The 18,751-nt window shown below is 46.6% G+C and overlaps 2 protein-coding genes across 11 annotated transcripts in view; both read left to right on the top strand.

Annotated features, from left to right (window-relative positions):
- Positions 1-8,936, top strand: part of LOC139751459 (RING finger and transmembrane domain-containing protein 2) — a 35,267-nt gene extending 26,331 nt beyond the window's left edge. The window contains exon 9 of the transcript XR_011713348.1: positions 8,918-8,936. The gene's annotated coding sequence lies outside the window, so the exon portion shown is untranslated. The remainder of the gene's footprint in view (positions 1-8,917) is intronic.
- A 5,865-nt stretch (positions 8,937-14,801) lies between these two features.
- The window catches only part of sas (stranded at second), a 286,431-nt gene continuing 282,481 nt past the window's right edge, over positions 14,802-18,751 (top strand). For all 10 annotated transcript variants that reach the window (XM_071666878.1, XM_071666882.1, XM_071666881.1 and 7 more), the window contains exon 1: positions 14,802-15,231. In XM_071666878.1, coding sequence (XP_071522979.1) covers positions 14,940-15,231 — 292 coding nt within the window. In that variant the 5' untranslated portion in view covers positions 14,802-14,939. The remainder of the gene's footprint in view (positions 15,232-18,751) is intronic.

Here is an 18,751-nt window from a genome sequence, read left to right as displayed (position 1 = left end):
AAGCAGGGGGAGTTGTTGGAGGGATTTAGGATTGTTAGCATTCGATACGGGATTTTGTTGTGAATCTAGGAGTGGCTGAGGATGACTATAAGTGCTTGGATTACACTTGGACAGCACTGGACACTCCGGAGGCCTGCCTGTGGTTACACCGCAGATGAAAGGTCACCTTCAGTGAAGTTGTGTCATCGTCAGTAGATGAAAGGGAGCATAGTATCGCTGAGGAAATTCTCACCCCAAAGGAACCAAAAATTTTCCTACAACGGGATGCAATGCAAGCCTTAACCTGCAGGTCCTTCACATGATGATAATTTAACTTTCCTGTATAGACTTTGTGGAATGGTAGTAGCAATAGTAGTATATTTTTCTGTTAGTTTCTCCTCTTATTGCCATATGATTGAGGCTGGCGCCGCGTTCCTGTTGTGCTGTCATTACCATGTCGCTGGGGAGCAGACCCCCGCCTGCCTGCCATCCTTGTTCAAGCCACGACCTCACTCCACCATCGGCGAAAGGGGTCTGGCGCGGATCGCGTGCTTAATGCTGCATCACCTAACTCAAATTCGCATCGCTAATGACATTGTTCTTTATGGAAATATTATTTCATAACCCCCCGTCTCTATGATCAGCGTGTTGAAGTGGTGGGTGTTGTACGCCCTTGACTTGCGCCAGACTGCCTCCTCAGCGTTTCCACACCTCACTCCTGGATGCGCCACCAGCCTTCGTGGTGCCCCTGTCACCCCGTCTGTATTTTCTCTCAATGGCAGCCAAAATGGAGACCAATACATTATTTTTTCTTGCTTGACATCCATTGAGCTTCATGCACTGGCCTTCTTTGATAAAGGGGACCCGGATGACTGAATGGTTTACATCGGCTTGAGGGGACATTATTCGTTAGTTTCGTGTATCCTCTCACACACTGTAGTGAACATCACTGATGGCGTGGGGGCGTGTATATAACGGTAGATTCTAGCGTCTCGTCTACGGCGCATATTAGAACATAACGGGAATATATCCCCACTCAATTGTCCAGGTTTGTGAAGATTCGTTGACAACAAACTGGGCCAAATTGTTGTCCCGTTGCGCAATGATCTGGTTCGCTCTAGTTTGGATTAAGCCCCTCCCCCGTGTAACCCGGCCACGTAACCAACGAATTTCGTTCATTCGTTATTCAGCGGTTACGACACGACTCAGGTGACCGCTGCCGGAGTGGCTGTAGTCATTATGGTCGGGTTACACAGCTGATCATGCATTATTGAAGGTGTTTTGCATGTCAGGAGATATCCTGCTGGCCTTGGCGCGGGCATCTGTTACTTGGCTGTCTATCCACATCGAGCAATGGCGCTCTTGACTTAATGCTGACAACTGTGTCGAGAACAACAATTTATTATATGTTTACGAGGTGAGTTAGCTCCATTATGATTAGAAATTAAATCATTTACGTGTTAGTATTATAAGTTGGTTGTTTTCAGTCCTGGGATAAGGTGGTTATGAGCGATTGACTGCGCTAGGATAAAATCTTAACTATGATCAAGATATTTAGGTGATTATGGAATAGCTAATGAGATATTTAGGTGATTATGATCTGTGGAATGCTTAATGAGCCTTGACCCGTATGTATAAGAGCAGAGAAACGTACACCATGTGATGACCGAAGACTCGAAACTGACCTTGGGTTGGGTCATTTCGGTTAATCGTTTGATATAATACTTTATTAAGGTATGTATGTGGGAAGCCTCGGTCACCAGGTGAGGGGGGGGGGGGGGTGGACGCAGATGGCGCAGCAGAAGGACAATGTGTCGACAAGTGGTGACACTAGGACCGACCTGCTTTCTCCCCCACCTAACCTGATGGACCAGCTTAGGCAGCTCCCTCCCTCCGTCCATATCTACCAACCACCATGGGTGTTAAGGAGGACGCACATCACCCCATCCAGTTCTCTCCACCCCCCCATTCACTCCACTTTCCCCAGGGGTCGTCGTCCCCCCCCCTCCCCTAAAACCACCACCATCTCCTCTGCGGGCGCGCGCGCGCGCCTACCGTGTGCTTTACCGAGTCATCTCACACCCCTTGGTAAACTAACCCCCCTCCTCCCCCCCTACTCAATCCCCCCTCCATCCCTCCCTCCCTCCCCAGCCTTAGACGTATAAGGGGAAAACCACTTTCCACTCCACCCGATCACCTTCGTCGATTGCGCCACGTCTTCCCCAGCCTAGCGGCCTCCCTCCGCCTCGGTGCTCCCCTTTTCGTCACGTTTTCTGGGCCTGTGTCAGGAGGGAGGGAGGGAGGGGATGTCGTCCCAGACCTCCAGCTGCCCACGACAGATCCGGCTACTGCTGGTGGCAGCGAGACGGGGTTGTTTTATTCAGTGTATGTAAGGCAGGCGAGTGTGTGTGTGTGTGTGTGCTTGATATTCTCGACCTGACCCCAAGAGGTGACTGTTAAACACTGGTACCTGCCCGGCCCGGCCGCCTCCTCCACCACCCAGGGCCAACGCTCTTACACCCACCACCCCTCACCAACCTCACCCCCCCTTACCTCTCTCTCTCTCTCTCTCTCTCTCTCTCTCTCTCTCTCTCTCTCTTTCTCTCTCTCTCTCTCTCTCTCTCTCTCTCTCTCTCTCTCTCTCTCTCTCTCTCTCTCTCTCTCTCTCTCTCTGACAAGGGCAGGATCGTACATATGTCCAAGAGGGAGCAAGGATATCTACATAGTTTCATGAAAGTGGGTTTTTTTTTTTGTATGTATATATATTATATATATATATATATATATATATATATATATATATATATATATATATATATATATATATATATATAGGCGGGTTATATACACTCATGAGGGTGCAGAAAACTGGGATGTATATACCTGTAAGGGAGCTGAGGTTTATATACTGAACCAGGGAGCAGGAGTATATCGTGTACGAATATATGAAGACTACGAGGGATTGTGTGTGTATATATATATATATATATATATATATATATATATATATATATATATATATATATATATATATATATACATTTAGAATGAACTAGAGAATATAAATCTTGTTTCTTTTCCTAACAAGCGACATGAATGCTGTGGTCAGTAAGTGTTTAAAAGCTATGGGAAGCTGTGTCAACTTCACGGTGTGTGTTTAACATCTTGAACACGACGATACGACCATTGAACACGACGATACGAGGCTTGAACACGACGATACGACCATTGAACACGACGATACGACCATTGAACACGACGATACAACCATTGAACACGACGATACAACCATTGAACACGACGATACGACCATTGAACACAACGATACGACCACTGAACACGACGATACGACCATTGAACAGGACGATACAACCATTGAACACGACGGAACGACCACTGAGCAAGACGATACGACCATTGAACACGACCATACGACCACTGAACACGACGATACGACCCTCGAACACGACGGAACGACCCTCCATAACAGTAGTACTATAACCCTTGAACACCACACTCACAAGCCATAACCACATTGTTACATACAACCTTTTACGTAAGATGGCGTAATCTTGTCGAATGTGACCCTTAAGGAATGTCTACAGTGATCGTAACATTACCTAACCTTGATATAAGCACATGATGTGGTATGACTTGCAGTTCACCCGCGTTGTATAGCGGAGCTCAGGAATAATACAATATGTTTTATTATCAATACACTAAGGGGGGGGGATAACGGTGGTTTTAACGACGTATTGTTTGATAAAGACTTTCATAACGGGATGAATATATATAGATGATGTAAATAAGTATATATAGATGTATATATATATACCATGTCATCTATTTCATATAAGATTTTTATAAGATATAACACATTACCAGCGTATTTGCGGTATACGAAAATACGACACGAACACAGGGTATATTGACGCGTGTCTGTATAGCGATGCTTAGAGCTATACCTGTACTATATAACAACAATATAAACCGTTGTTGACCAACAACCAGCCACAGGTGTTGTGTACAATGACAATATTGGCCCTACCGATACTGCACATGAATGCGACAATATCGGAAGCTCTCTGCATAGCACTGCATAGCACATCGCCATTGACCCAGAGGTGAGCAGTGTATAGCAAGCACCCGACCCAGCATGAGGTAAATAAAGCGTATCTCGTTCAAGTCAGTGTGTACTGACCGGCTGGCTGGGCCGAGCGGTGGTGTGGCGGCTTCTCCATTATTAACCTTACCTGCGGGAGAAATGGCCAGCCTTGGCCAGGCGCGCGGTGCCCTGGCCAGCCAGCAGCAGCAGGGGCCAGCCACGGCTGAGTCAAGGGGGCGCGCACGCATGCGCGCGTTACTCACATCATGCGAACACCTTTTCCCCACTCACTCTACCCCCGACACGACCTCCTCCTCCTCCTCCTGTGCATGACAGACAGACGCCCTTCGGTATCTGGCCCACGGCCAGAGTGTCTCAGCGCCTTCGACAAGCCTGTGAATATTATATTGCAACGGTCGCGTAACATCCTTGTCCAACGGTCGGGTTGTTCAACGCTCATTTGGCCGTCGTGTATACTCGGGTTGTATACCACATTCCCGTGTGTATACTCGGGTCGTATACCACAACCCCGCGTGTATACTCGGGTCGTATACCACAACCCCGCGTGTATACTCGGGTCGTATACCACAACCCCATCTGATTTCGTTGCCACCGGCTGTTCTCTGGACCCATAGTGATCTACTCCCTCCCCCCCTATTCTTAAACCATTATCTACCCCTCAGTATTTAATCTACCCCGGTTACCTCATCCTAATTACTCGATTCTCCCCTCTCCTTCTTCCTCAATCGACCTCAAAAGCCTTTTTCCCCCCCTCCTCCTACACCATCTCCCTTCTCCACCACCGATATCACCCCCTCCCTCGCTCCCTGGCTGACTCCCTCCTCTCTCCCTCACTCCCTCCGTGCACCGTCGGGGGGGAAGCCTCGCCTCCCCCTACGCTCAATGTCTTGATGCTACCGCTTAATGCACGCTTGCTGGGGGAGGTAATGACAGGGTGGCCCGTCATGCAATCTTCCTCCGCCGTGGTGGTGTTCATGACGGTGCGCACGCCGAGGTCGGCCTCGGGTGGGTAGATGGTGGTGGTGGGTAGCGGGTGTTCCCATTGCTTCATCTTCCCTCAAGACGGGATGTTGACTGATCGCACGTGTGTGTGTGTGTGTGTGTGTGTGTGTGACTAACATTCGTGTTATACGAGGGAGAGATAGCTTATATATATATGTATATATATATATATATATATATATATATATATATATATATATATATATATATATATATATATATATATTTTTTTTTTTTTTTTTTTTTTTTTTGCTTTGTCGCTGTCTCCCACGTTTGCGAGGTAGCGCAAGGAAACAGACGAAGGAAATGGCCCAACCCACCCCATACACATGTATATACATACACGTCCACACACGCAAATATACATACCTACACAGCTTTCCATGGTTTACCCCAGACGCTTCACATGCCCTGATTCAATCCACTGACAGCACGTCAACCCCGGTATACCACATCCATCCAATTCACTCTATTCCTTGCCCTCCTTTCACCCTCCTGCATGTTCAGGCCCCGATCACACAAAATCTTTTTCACTCCATCTTTCCACCTCCAATTTGGTCTCCCACTTCTCCTCGTTCCCTCCACCTCCGATACATATATTTTCTTGGTCAATCTTTCCTCACTCATTCTCTCCATGTGCCCAAACCATTTCAAAACACCCTCTTCTGCTCTCTCAACCACGCTCTTTTTATTTCCACACATCTCTCTTACCCTTACGTTACTTACTCGATCAAACCACCTCACACCACACATTGTCCTCAAACATCTCATTTCCAGCACATCCATCCTCCTGCGCACAACTCTATCCATAGCCCACGCCTCGCAACCATACAACATTGTTGGAACCACTATTCCTTCAAACATACCCATTTTTGCTTTCCGAGATAATGTTCTCGACTTCCACACATTTTTCAAGGCTCCCAGAATTTTCGCCCCCTCCCCCACCCTATGATCCACTTCCGCTTCCATGGTTCCATCCGCTGCCAGATCCACTCCCAGATATCTAAAACACTTTACTTCCTCCAGTTTTTCTCCATTCAAACTTACCTCCCAATTGACTTGACCCTCAACCCTACTGTACCTAATAACCTTGCTCTTATTCACATTTACTCTTAACTTTCTTCTTTCACACACTTTACCAAACTCAGTCACCAGCTTCTGCAGTTTCTCACATAAATCAGCCACCAGCGCTGTATCATCAGCGAACAACAACTGACTCACTTCCCAAGCTCTCTCATCCCCAACAGACATCATACTTGCCCCTCTTTCCAAAACTCTTGCATTCACCTCCCTAACAACCCCATCCATAAACAAATTAAACAACCATGGAGACATCACACACCCCTGCCGCAAACCTACACTCACTGAGAACCAATCACTTTCCTATCTTGCTACACGTACACATGCCTTACATCCTCGATAAAAACTTTTCACTGCTTCTAACAACTTGCCTCCTACACCATATATTCTTAATACCTTCCACAGAGCATCTCTATCAACTCTATCATATGCCTTCTCCAGATCCATAAAAGCTACATACAAATCCATTTGCTCTTTTAAGTATTTCTCACATACATTCTTCAAAGCAAACACCTGATCCGCACATCCTCTACCACTTCTGAAACCACACTGCTCTTCCCCAATCTGATGCTCTGTACATGCCTTCACCCTCTCAATCAATACCCTCCCATATAATTTACCAGGAATACTCAACAAACTTATACCTCTGTAATTTGAGCACTCACTCTTATCCCCTTTGCCTTTGTACAATGGCACTATGCACGCATTCCGCCAATCCTCAGGCACCTCACCATGAGTCATACATACATTAAATAACCTTACCAACCAGTCAATAATACAGTCACCCCATTTTTTAATAAATTCCACCGCAATACCATCCAAACCTGCTGCCTTGCCGGCTTTCATCTTCCGCAAAGCTTTTACTACCTCTTCTTTGTTTACCAAATCATTTTCCCTAACCCTCTCACTTTGCACACCACCTCGACCAAAACACCCTATATCTGCCACTCTATCATCATATTTTCCTATGAGTCCACGGGGAGCTCGTCGTATGTCTTGGACAATCACATGTTTTCCAAATGGCGTCCTAGCTTCATCTCTTCGATGTATATCAACTGACTTATTTTTCTCTCTTGTGTCTCCCCTGATGATGTGATTACTACACGAAAGTGCACTTGGTAACTTATATTGTTTCATTTTCCCTGTGGACTCATAGGAATATATATATATATATATATGCTGTATCCGTGTTTGCTCTGTTTTTTGCAGGTCTTGATTTACAACAATAACAACATTAAGTAGTTCTAGTAACTTTTCTCTGTAATGTTGGATCTGAAATACGTCATATGGGTGAAGCTAAGATTGGAGGGAAACAGGCGTTCATTTACACTTTTGTGTATTTCTCACGAAAACGACGATGAATTTAGAGTAAGACTTGAGAAAATGACTGGGGGAACATGAGGGGAGAGTGGGGGTCATGTTTACACTGAGGGAGAGGAACATGAAGGGGGGGAGGAGGAAGGAGGGGGGATCATGTTTACGATGAGAGAGGAATATGAAGGAGGAGGGGGGGGGGACATGTTTACATTTGAGATCGCAAATGGCCTTGTGATTACCATGAATACCTGATGATGTTATCTATCTATCTATCTATCTATCTATCTATCTATCTATACATCGTCTCTTCGATGTATATCAACTGACTGTTATTTTTCTCTCTTGTGTCTCCCCTGATGATGTGATTATTACACGAAAGTGCACTTGGGAACTTTTCGTGTTTCATTTTCCCCGTGGACTCATAGGAATATATATATATATATATATATATATATATATATATATATATATATATATATATATATATATATATATATATATATATATAATATATTAGATAGGCGTTTATAAAGACATTTTTGGCCTTATTTATAACCCCTTACGATCCTGTGTAACCAAACAACCACAGGATCATTTCTGTACGTCAATCCACGTCACACAGGTTCTGCCTTGACGACTCATAGGTAGTTCATGGTCATTAAGTCCCTAATCACTTTCAAAGGAGCACCTGGTACTTAAGGAACTACTTAACCACACTTATAACGTTCTATATTTCCCCCGTCACTATAACTCCCCCCCCAAGAAACATATCCAATAAATCCCACTCAAATTCCTGTCTCCCCCGAAAAACCCGTCCCTCCCACTCTCTCTCTCTCTCTCTCTCTCTCTCTCTCTCTCTCTCTCTCTCTCTCTCTCTCTCTCTCTCTCTTGCAACAACAAGCGCAGCTGTCTGCCTTCTCTCTCTCTCTCTCTCTCTCTCTCTCTCTCTCTCTCTCTCTCTCTCTCTCTCTCTCTCTCTCTCTCTCTCTCTCTCTCCTGCCCCCCCCCCGTCAGCCTTCAAGGAAAGAAGAGATTCACAGTTTGATCATCCGTAGATCCGGCTCGCTTCTCGAGAGTAAAAAAAACTGTAGTGCATTATTCATTGCCAGCGTGTTACCATTGGGGGTGTGGGAGAGGGGAAGGGAGAGGGGGGTGATCGAGAGGGGAAGGGAAGGGGGGTGTGGGAGAGGGGAAGGGAAGGGGGTGTGTGTGGGAGAGGGGAAGGGAGAGGGGGGTGTGCGAGAGGGGAAGGGAAGGGAGGTGGGTGTGGGAGAGGGGAAGGGAAGGGAGGTGGGTGTGGGAGAGGGGAAGGGAGGGGGGTGTGTAGGAGAGGGGAAGGGAGGGGAGGGTTGTGGTTGTTGTTGCAAACATCTGTCTCTTCACTGAATGATGATCGCATTTTTTGGCTTGCAGATCCGACGCATCCCGTGGCTGGTTCACGGAATGGAAGTAAACAGCGACGCATCCCGTGGCTGGCTCACGGAATGGAAGTAAACAGCGACGCATCGCCCCAAAAAAGAGTGGAAGGCTTAGAATTTGAAGGTAATGTTTACATGGAGTTTGTAACGTCGAGGCAACACAACACAACACCACCGCTGGCTGGCTGGCTGGGTAAACAGTTTAGTCAGATTGAAAAGAAGAGGAATGGCGGAGTTATGACTGGATAATCTATCTATCAGTAATCGCTGGAGTTAGATTATTACTAGATGATATATTGTTTAAGATGATTATCATGTAGATATATAGAAAGCTCTGTAGAATAGCAGCCTAACTATTACTTAGATATATAGAAAGCTCTGTAGAATAGCAGCCTAGCTATGACTTAGATATATAGAAAGCTCTGTAGAATAGAAGCCTAGCTATTACTTAGATATATAGAAAGCTCTGTAGAATAGCAGCCTAGCTATTACTTAGATATATAGAAAGCTCTGTAGAATAGCAGCCTAGCTATGACTTAGATATATAGAAAGCTCTGTAGAATAGCAGCCTAGCTATTACTTAGATATATAGAAAGCTCTGTGTGATGATAGCCTAGTAGTACTTATTTAGATATATATAGAAAGCTCTGTATAATAATAGCCTAGTCATTATTTAGATATATAGAAAAGGCTCTATAATAACAGCCTGCTTATTAATTGGATATATAGAAAGCTCTGTGTAATAATAGCCTCGTCATTAGTTAGATATAGAGAAAGCTCTATGATAACAGCCTAGTCATTACTTAGATATATAGAAAGCTATGTATCCTAACAGCTTAGTATAGATGATACACGGTAGTTTAGAAATAAATGATAATATGTAATTACTTAGATATATAGAAAGCTATGTATACTAACAGCTTAGTATAGATGATACACAATAGTTTTTAGATAAATAGTAATATCTTCAAAAAGCTTATTGCTGCCTGATATATGTTACGATGTATAGGGAGCTCATTACTGGCTGAGACATATATGATAAGCTTTAGAAAAAGCTTATGACTGGCCTATGTATGGTAAGCTTTATGGAAAACAGCAGTAGCAGTAGCAGCAGCAGCAGCAGCAGCGGTAGGTGCTTGAGAATTGACGTACAACCTAGGAGTTGGTGTTGTAAGTGTTGTGGTGGTGGCCCGGCATGATAGACCATTGCTGTGGTGGTCTGTGGTACGCAGTGAACCACCTTGGTCTACTGTGTGTGTGTGTGTGTGTGTGTGTGTGTGTGTGTGTGTTTTATGTTGAAGGCTTCAGTCATGGACGACAGACAGTCCACATCCAAGCCAGGCCTTAACTGAAACGTAGAGACCTTAATGAAAAAGGGAAGAAGAAGAAGAACAAAAGAAGTATGAAGGGAAAGTATATAGGAATTTTGGAGGATGTGATCAACCAGTCTTGTGGAAATGTGTTAAAAGTCGTGGAAAGTCGAGCGTGCCAGAGCATGGATGGAGGTGTAGGGAAGGAAACAGTAGTCATCTCAGAACGGCCCACAGTTTGAGTTGCCTCAGTGAAACAGATGAATGTTTCCTTCTAGTGTATGGTAGCTGTCTAGGTCATCATGGTGCATAGTAGCCCCAGTGGAACCAGGTCAGTCCAGGTCCTGGTGTATGGTAACCCAGTGAACCAGGTCAGTCCAGGTCCTCGTGCATGGCAGCCCCAGTGAACCAGGTCAATCCAGGTCAATCCAGGTCCTTGTGCATGGTAGCCCCAGTGAACCAGGTCAGTCCAGGTCCTGGTGTATGGTAACCCTAGTGAACCAGGTCAATCCAGGTCCTCGTGCATGGTACCCCCTAGTTAGCCAGTCCTAACGCGAGATCCTACCAGCAAAGGAGTCGTATGGTTGCCCTCGCACACACACACACACACACACACACACACTACCAGAACGATTGTAGTTCACGAGACCAGCCTATACTTAGGTTAGGTTAGGTTAGGTTAGGTTAGGTTAGGTTAGGTTAGGTAACACGCCTAGTTAGGTTAGGTTAGGTTAGGTAACACGCCTAGTTAGGTTAGGTAACACTTGCTTGGTTAGGTTAGGTTAGGTTAGACAGAAAAGAAAAAAAAAAGAAATAAAAGCTCTTTGATCATCTCTGGTAATACATATTTCCCGGGTAGTTAAGATTTCCCGGACTTGATGGAAGAACTGGTGTTAAATGAGAGAAATAATAAGAGAAATATATTATACAGAACACCGCTCGTAGCCATGATCTTACTAACCCGACCCGGATCTAGCCAAACTGGATTTAACCTTTAACTATCATTAAGTTAACGATATGATACCATCATTTATCTTCTCCTTCTTGAAGAGGTGGTTGTGTGACACTCAATGGTTGTTACCAAGGCTTGTATCGCTGGCCACTGACTGTCACCTTGACGATGCAAATGGAACTCAGGAATCATGAAAACTGGGGTGAGGGGATGTTACTTCTAGGCTGCAACTACTACTACTACTACTACTACTACTACTACTACTACTACTACTTCTACCACTTCTACCACTACTACGACTACTACTACTACCACAACGACCATGGCCAACGAGGCTACACCTCAAACGACCTGTTAAGGCCAAGGTGTAACTCAAATGACCCAGCAGTCAGGGAGGTAGACCATCACCATGTCTGACTTGGGAAACGCACATACCATTCCCTGACTGACTGACTGACTGACTGACTGATTGATTGAACTGACTGACTGATTGAACTGACTGACTGATTGACTGACTGACTGATTGACTGATTAACTGACTGATTGACTGACTGATTGACTGACTGATTGACTGACTGAATGACTGACTGACTGATTGATTAACTGATTGACTGACTGACTGACTCACTGACTGATTGACTGACTGACTTACTGATTGACTGAATGACTGACTGACTGATTGACTGATTGACTGACTGACTGACTGGCTGATTGACTGACTGAATGACTGACTGATTGACTGACTGATTGACTGACTGACTGACTGATTGACTGACTGACTGGTTGACTGATTGAACTGACTGACTGATTGACTGACTGACTGAATGATTGACTGAATGATTGACTGATTGACTTACTGATTGACTGACTGACTTACTGATTGACTGACTGACTTACTGATTGACTGACTGGCTGACTGATTGACTGACTGACTGACTGAATGAATGATTGACTGACTGACTGATTGACTGACTGTCTGACTGATTGACTGACTGACTGATTGGCTGACTGACTGATTGACTGACTGTCTGACTGACTGATTGACTGACTGTCTGACTGACTGATTGACTGACTGTCTGACTGACTGTCTGACTGACTGATTGACTGACTGACTGACTGACTGATTGACTGAATGATTGACTGAATGACTGACTGATTGACTGACTGTCTGACTGACTGATTGACTAATTGACTGACTGACTGATTGACTGACTGACTTACTGATTGACTGACTGACTGACTGATTGACTGACTGACTGATTGACTGAATGATTGACTGATTGACTTACTGATTGACTGACTGACTTACTGATTGACTGACTGACTGACTGATTGACTGACTGACTGACTGACTGACTGATTGACTGACTGACTGATTGACTGACTGTCTGACTGATTGACTGACTGACTGATTGGCTGACTGACTGATTGACTGACTGTCTGACTGACTGATTGACTGACTGTCTGACTGACTGACTGATTGACTGACTGTCTGACTGACTGTCTGACTGACTGATTGACTGACTGACTGACTGACTGATTGACTGAATGATTGACTGAATGACTGATTGACTGACTGTCTGACTGACTGATTGACTGATTGATTGATTGACTGACTGACTGATTGACTGACTGACTGACTGACTGATTGACTGACTGACTGACTGACTGACTGATTGCCTGACTGATTGACTGACTGATTGACTGACTGACTGACTGACTTATGAGATAGATTGAGGGGGACCTACAACCCCTTGGCTGTTGTAGGTCAACGGAACACATGGCCGGTTGTAGGTCAGGTCACCGCCATACTCCACGAACTACGTAAAGACACTTACGTCATAACACTTAATGGGTTAACTACCAGTTTCATAGTTCGCAGTTAAGAGATTGGAGGAAATTAAGGCTTTTTTCACCTTTTAAAACTATACGCAATGGTCAGTTGGGTCCCAGGCTATCATAAATATACGTTTCCTCCACCCCCTTCGTCCCCTTGCTCCCACCCACTTCTTAGTCGCCTTTTACGACGCGGAGGGAGAGAGAGAGAGAGAGAGAGAGAGAGAGAGAGAGAGAGAGAGAGAGAGAGAGAGAGAGAGAGAGAGAGAGAGACAGAAGCCCCTTGGACTCCCGCGCCATTACCGTCATTAAGTCTACCCGTCTTCATGGCTACCTACCCTTAGCGAATAAGATTGTAAATACGATGTCCATTTATTGAGCCAACACGTCATCAATAATGCACACCTTTATATATTTATCGACAGTTGCCAGAGAGTTAGTTATTTAGAGACGCGTGATATGTGTGTGTGTGTGTGTGTGTGTGTGTGTGTCTGCGTCACGCGATGGCTCTTCCCGGTCATGTAAATAAAACTACACTGACGTCAAATTGGGCGCAAAATATATGTATTTAAATATGTATGTCTTGGTAATTCACCCCAACCCCCCCCTATCTAACTCTAAGGGCATAGCCACACAAGCAATGACTCAGGAACCCTTTACCCGAATGCCTTAATATAAATATTACCTTTGGCATTATTTTCTTTTTTTTTTATACAACTCGTAAAATCCCAGTTTGATTTATCATGTTTAATCGTGAAGTCGTTCTCATATTTACCCCCTTCCTCCTCCTCCCTGTACGTCGTTTCTCGAATGGATGTCATTCATAACTGCCGTTTTAATGATCGTACTGTGGTTAAGACACCTTCCTTCGTACGAACTGGAGACGAGAGTTCTGGAGGTAAAGACTTCTTTCTTTTTTTTTTTAAGCTTAAATTCCTCGCACGTTTCCTAAGGGCGTGTTGGGCCAACAACACATTCCAGCGGGGATATTATTCTCTCTCTCTCTCTCTCTCTCTCTCTCTCTCTCTCTCTCTCTCTCTCTCTCTCTCTCTCTTTGACTATCTCTTTTTTTTCTCCTCCTCCTCCTCGTCACGCTGACCATTAAGATCCCGCCTCTTGAAGAGCCTCGGGAATAATTCACCCCTTTTTTTATTTTTGCAGTTTCCAAGGCGAAGAAGGTGCTACCAAAATGGCACCGGGTATAGGAAAGCGGGAGGTATGTGTGTGTGGAAAGCGACAAGCTCACAGCCCGCGCGCACACTCGCCATTAAGAACCCGAAAAAATGTCCATTTTACGCTTATTTGAGGCGTTTTATTATCGTTTTATAAAGGATGGTTTAATCCTATGTTGTCCTGAGAGTCAGAGAAGGATGGTTAAGGTGTAGGAAGAGAAAATCGCTGGAGATAGTGAGCTAAAAGTGACATGGTGGTGGTGCTGCCATCTGCAGACCGTCGCTGGAATCTCAAGACTGGAATATGCTGCTGCCGGACGTATGAAAAATGTGTTCGATATGAAAGTAAGTAACGTTTTATATCCGGTGAAAATCAGACAGAACAAGAGAATCCGATAAGATAATGATATTAGATAGTATAGATATATTATAAGAATTATTTATATTCTTAGAATCATAATTTGTTACCTGTTTTCATTAGCATAAAGTACGAGAAGTTAGACCAGAGGTGTCAAGTTCATCTCACAAGTTGCATTCAGTTACCAGTGTTCTCGTGGCGAGTGCGGAGGCCCTGAGTCAGTGCCACAGCCAGACCGACATGCGGTAGAAAGAAAATGTGCTAACCACACCATCATAATTTTTTTCCCTCTCTCCTCTCAAGCTTAAACTAGTGCTAGTCAGTCCACTCTAGTGCCGTGCGTTACTGGAGGTTACGAACACCCCCTCTCTCGAGTGGTAGACGACGACATGTTGGTAACGAGAGCGGTGCTGGTGGCCGCGTTGGCGCCCTACCTGTTGGTGTGGGCGCAGCTGGGCGGCCTACAGGAGAACTCTACCGCGGGAGGTGATTCCTGCCAGTGCACGCCGGCCTGCGAGGGTGGCGTGGGCGTGGGCGGGTGCAGCGGGCGTGAGGTGGAGCGGGCGGACTGCCCCTGCTGCCGGGTCTGCGCCCAGGAGGAGGGTAAGCCCTGCTCCGAGCCCTACCTCCCCTGTGACACCAAGTATGGCCTCGTCTGCTCCAGTGAAAGAGTTTGCAAAGGTGAGTCTCTCTCTCTCTCTCTCTCTCTCTCTCTCTCTCTCTCTCTCTCTCTCTCTCTCTCTCTCTCGTGGGGTCTGTCTCACGTCTGATTCTCTCTCTCTCTCTCTCTCTCTCTCTCTCTCTCTCTCTCTCTCTCTCGTGGGGTCTGTCTCACGTCTGATTGTCTCTGTCTCTCACTTGTCTCTCTCTCTCTCTCTCTCTCTCTCTCTCTCTCTCTCTCGTGGGGTCTGTCTCACGTCTGATTGTCTCTGTCTCTCACTTTCTCTCTCTCTCTCTCTCTCTCTCTCTCTCTCTCTCTCTCTCTCTCTCTCTCTCTCTCCTTCATCCCTGTCATACCGCCATGGCTTCTGTCTCTCTCTCTCTCTCTCTCTCTCTCGCCCGGGCTTATCCCTTAACTTTCTCTGGCCTAAGAAATCCGTGGCCCTTAATGTATGCATCTCCTCCTCCTCCTCCCTCCTCCCACCCCAGCTCCTTCTCTGCTTCCATCCTGGTTCTTCGTCCCTTTCTATCCCTTGACAGTGTCTTGTCCATCACCATCCCTCAGTCCCAGTGCCCTGGCCTGTTCCTCTTTTGCCTTCACTACTGCCAGTGGAATCTCCCTCCCAACTCTTTCCCTCCTACTTCTATTCCCTCTCCCTCCATCCTTCTATCCTTCTCTCTGTCTCTTTCCCTCTGAGGCACCCTCCCTCCATCCTTCTGTCCTTCTCTCTATCTCTCTCCCTCTCTGATACCCTCCCTCCATCCTTCTATCCTCTCTGTCACTCTCCCTCTCTGGTAACCTCCCTCCATCCTCTATTCTTCTCTCTCTGTCTCTCTCCCTCTCTGGTACCCTCCCTCCATCCTTCTATCCTTCTCTATGTCTTTCTCTCTTGTACCCTTCCTCCATCCTTCTATCCTTCTCTCCCTGTTTCTCTCCCTCTCTAGTACCCTCCCTCCATCTCTCTCTCTCTCTCTCTCTCTCTCTCTCTCTCTCTCTCTCTCTCTCTCTCTCTCTCTCCCTTCCTCTCCTCTCCCTCTTGCCCCACTTTCCCTCTACCCCGCTCCATCTCTCCTCATGTTCCACCTTTAAGTACCACACGTCAGACCACGAATATATATATATATATATATATATATATATATATATATATATATATATATATATATATATATATACACCTCGTAGATTTGTAAAATCACGTCCATGTTCCTCCACACTGGTTTAAGGCAATTATTTGTGTCATTGCCTGATATATATATATATATATATATATATATATATATATATATATATATATATATATATATATATATATATATGCGTTATCTGACATATATGTGCGTTATCAGACTGTTATATACATGCGTTATTGGACTTATATACGTGCGTTATATACACGTGAAGGATCCGAAATGAAAGTGAAGTAGTTCGGTGTAGGTAGATGTATAGAGGCGGCGCGTGTGCTCGTAGGAGCCGACGCTGCCGTAACTTGGAATGACTTCATCTGACCTGATTAAGATGGAGTTCATGTCTGGTGAAGAGGGGGGTCGGCTACAGGTGTAGAAGGAGTCGGGTGCAGGTGTTGAGGGAGTCGGGTGCAGGTGTAGAGGGAGTCGGGTGCAGGTGTAGAGAGGGGGTCGGTTACAGGTGTAGAAGGAGTCGGGTGCAGGTGTTGAGGGAGTCGGGTGCAGGTGTAGAGGGAGTCGGCTGCAGGTGTAGAGAGGGGGTCGGTTACAGGTGTAGAGTGAGTCGAGTGCAGGTGTAGAGGGGATCGATTATAGGTGTAGAGGGGGTCGGCTGTAGAGAAAGGGGTTCGGCTGCAGGTGTAGAGGAAGCCAGCTACAGGTGTTGAGGGGGATAGGCTACAGGTGTAGAGGGGGGAGGTCGACTGCAGGTGTAGAGTGAGTCGAGCTGTAGAGGGAGTCGGGTGCAGGTGTAGAAGGGGTGGCAGGTGCAGAGCGAGCTGTAGGTGTAGAGGGGGTTCGCTACAGGTGTACAGTGCTTTGCAGGTGTAGAGGTGATTTGCAGGTGCAAAGTCGACTGAGGGTGTTGAGGTGGGTTGCATATATAGAGTGAGTTGCAGGTGTTGAAGGGGGGAGAGGTGGAGGTTGCAGGTGTTGAGGGGGAGAGGTGGAGGTTGCAGGTGTTGAGGGGGGAAAGGTGGAGGTTGCAGGTGTTGAGGGGGGAGAGGTGGATGTTGCAGGTGTTGAAGGGGGGAGAGGTGGAGGTTGCAGGTGTTGAGGGGGGAGAGGTGGAGGTTGCAGGTGTTGAAGGGGGGAGAGGTGGAGGTTGCAGGTGTTGAGGGGGGAGAGGTGGAGGTTGCAGGTGTTAGGGGGGGAGAGGTGGAGGTTGCAGGTGTTGAAGGGGGGAGAGGTGGAGGTTGCAGGTGTTGAGGGGGAGAGAGGTGGAGGTTGCAGGTGTTGAGGGGGGGAGAGGTGGAGGTTGCAGGTGTTGAGGGGGGAAAGGTGGATGTTGAAGGTGTTGAGGGGGGGAGAGGTGGAGGTTGCAGGTGTTGAGGGGGGAGAGGTGGAGGTTGCAGGTGTTGAGGGGGGGGAGGTGGAGGTTGCAGGTGTTGAGGGGGGAGAGGTGGAGGTTGCAGGTGTTGAGGGGGGAGAGGTGGAGGTTGCAGGTGTGGAGATTACCCCCCACCCCATCTGGTGCGACCAAACCCCCCCCCCAACCTCCCTCCCCCACAGTTGGATGTAGAGGGGAGGTTGTGATAAGATGTAGATAGACTCCTCCCCCTTGCCCCTCCATCTACAACCCTCCCCCCATCTACAACCCTCCCCCCCATCTACAACCCTCCCCCCATCTACAACCCTCCCCCATCTACAACCCTCCCCTCCCATCTACAACCCTCCCCCCATCTACAACCCTCCCTCCATCTACAACCCTCCCCCCATCTACAACCCTCCCCCCATCTACAACCCTCCCCCTCATCTACAACCATATCCCAGACAAAGACGTGTTCACCTCGGCCGAAAGAACAGCTGTTTCCTGAACACCTTGAACAGGTGTACACACCTGTCTTCCCAGGAAGAACTATCTATCTATCTATCTATCTGTCTATATCTATTTATCTATCTAATGTGACACGCCTGGACGACACCGCTCGGACGAATCAATGCGCCAGCCGTGTTGCGTGTCATATGACACCGTGTGATGGCACGCAGACGACAGCTGTGGCCAGCCAGGTGTCACACAGGGTGATGCGTGTCATATGACACCTCTGCGGGAACCAGTCTGTCAAGGTCTGGGTGTCATGTGAGACGAGACACCTCAAAGGTTAGGGGAGAGGGGAGGGGGGGAAAGATAGAGGGGGTGTCATATGACACTAATGACATCCTCCAGATGACACCGGAGTGTCGCACTCAACTGTCATATCTGACACGCTGATGACCGCCAGGGAACAGACGAGTGTTATACCCGTATGACACCCCGATGACACGACCGGTAAACACACTCACCAGTGACACGTCCGACATGACACCATCTGGGGACGCTCAAATGACACGGATCAGAGATAGATAGATAGATAGA

The sequence above is a fragment of the Panulirus ornatus genome, chromosome 11, assembly GCF_036320965.1.
Source record: "Panulirus ornatus isolate Po-2019 chromosome 11, ASM3632096v1, whole genome shotgun sequence".
In the NCBI taxonomy this organism is placed as follows: domain Eukaryota; kingdom Metazoa; phylum Arthropoda; class Malacostraca; order Decapoda; family Palinuridae; genus Panulirus; species Panulirus ornatus.
The sequence above is the reverse complement of the archived record's forward strand: the minus strand, read 5'-3'. Positions and strand labels throughout refer to the sequence as shown.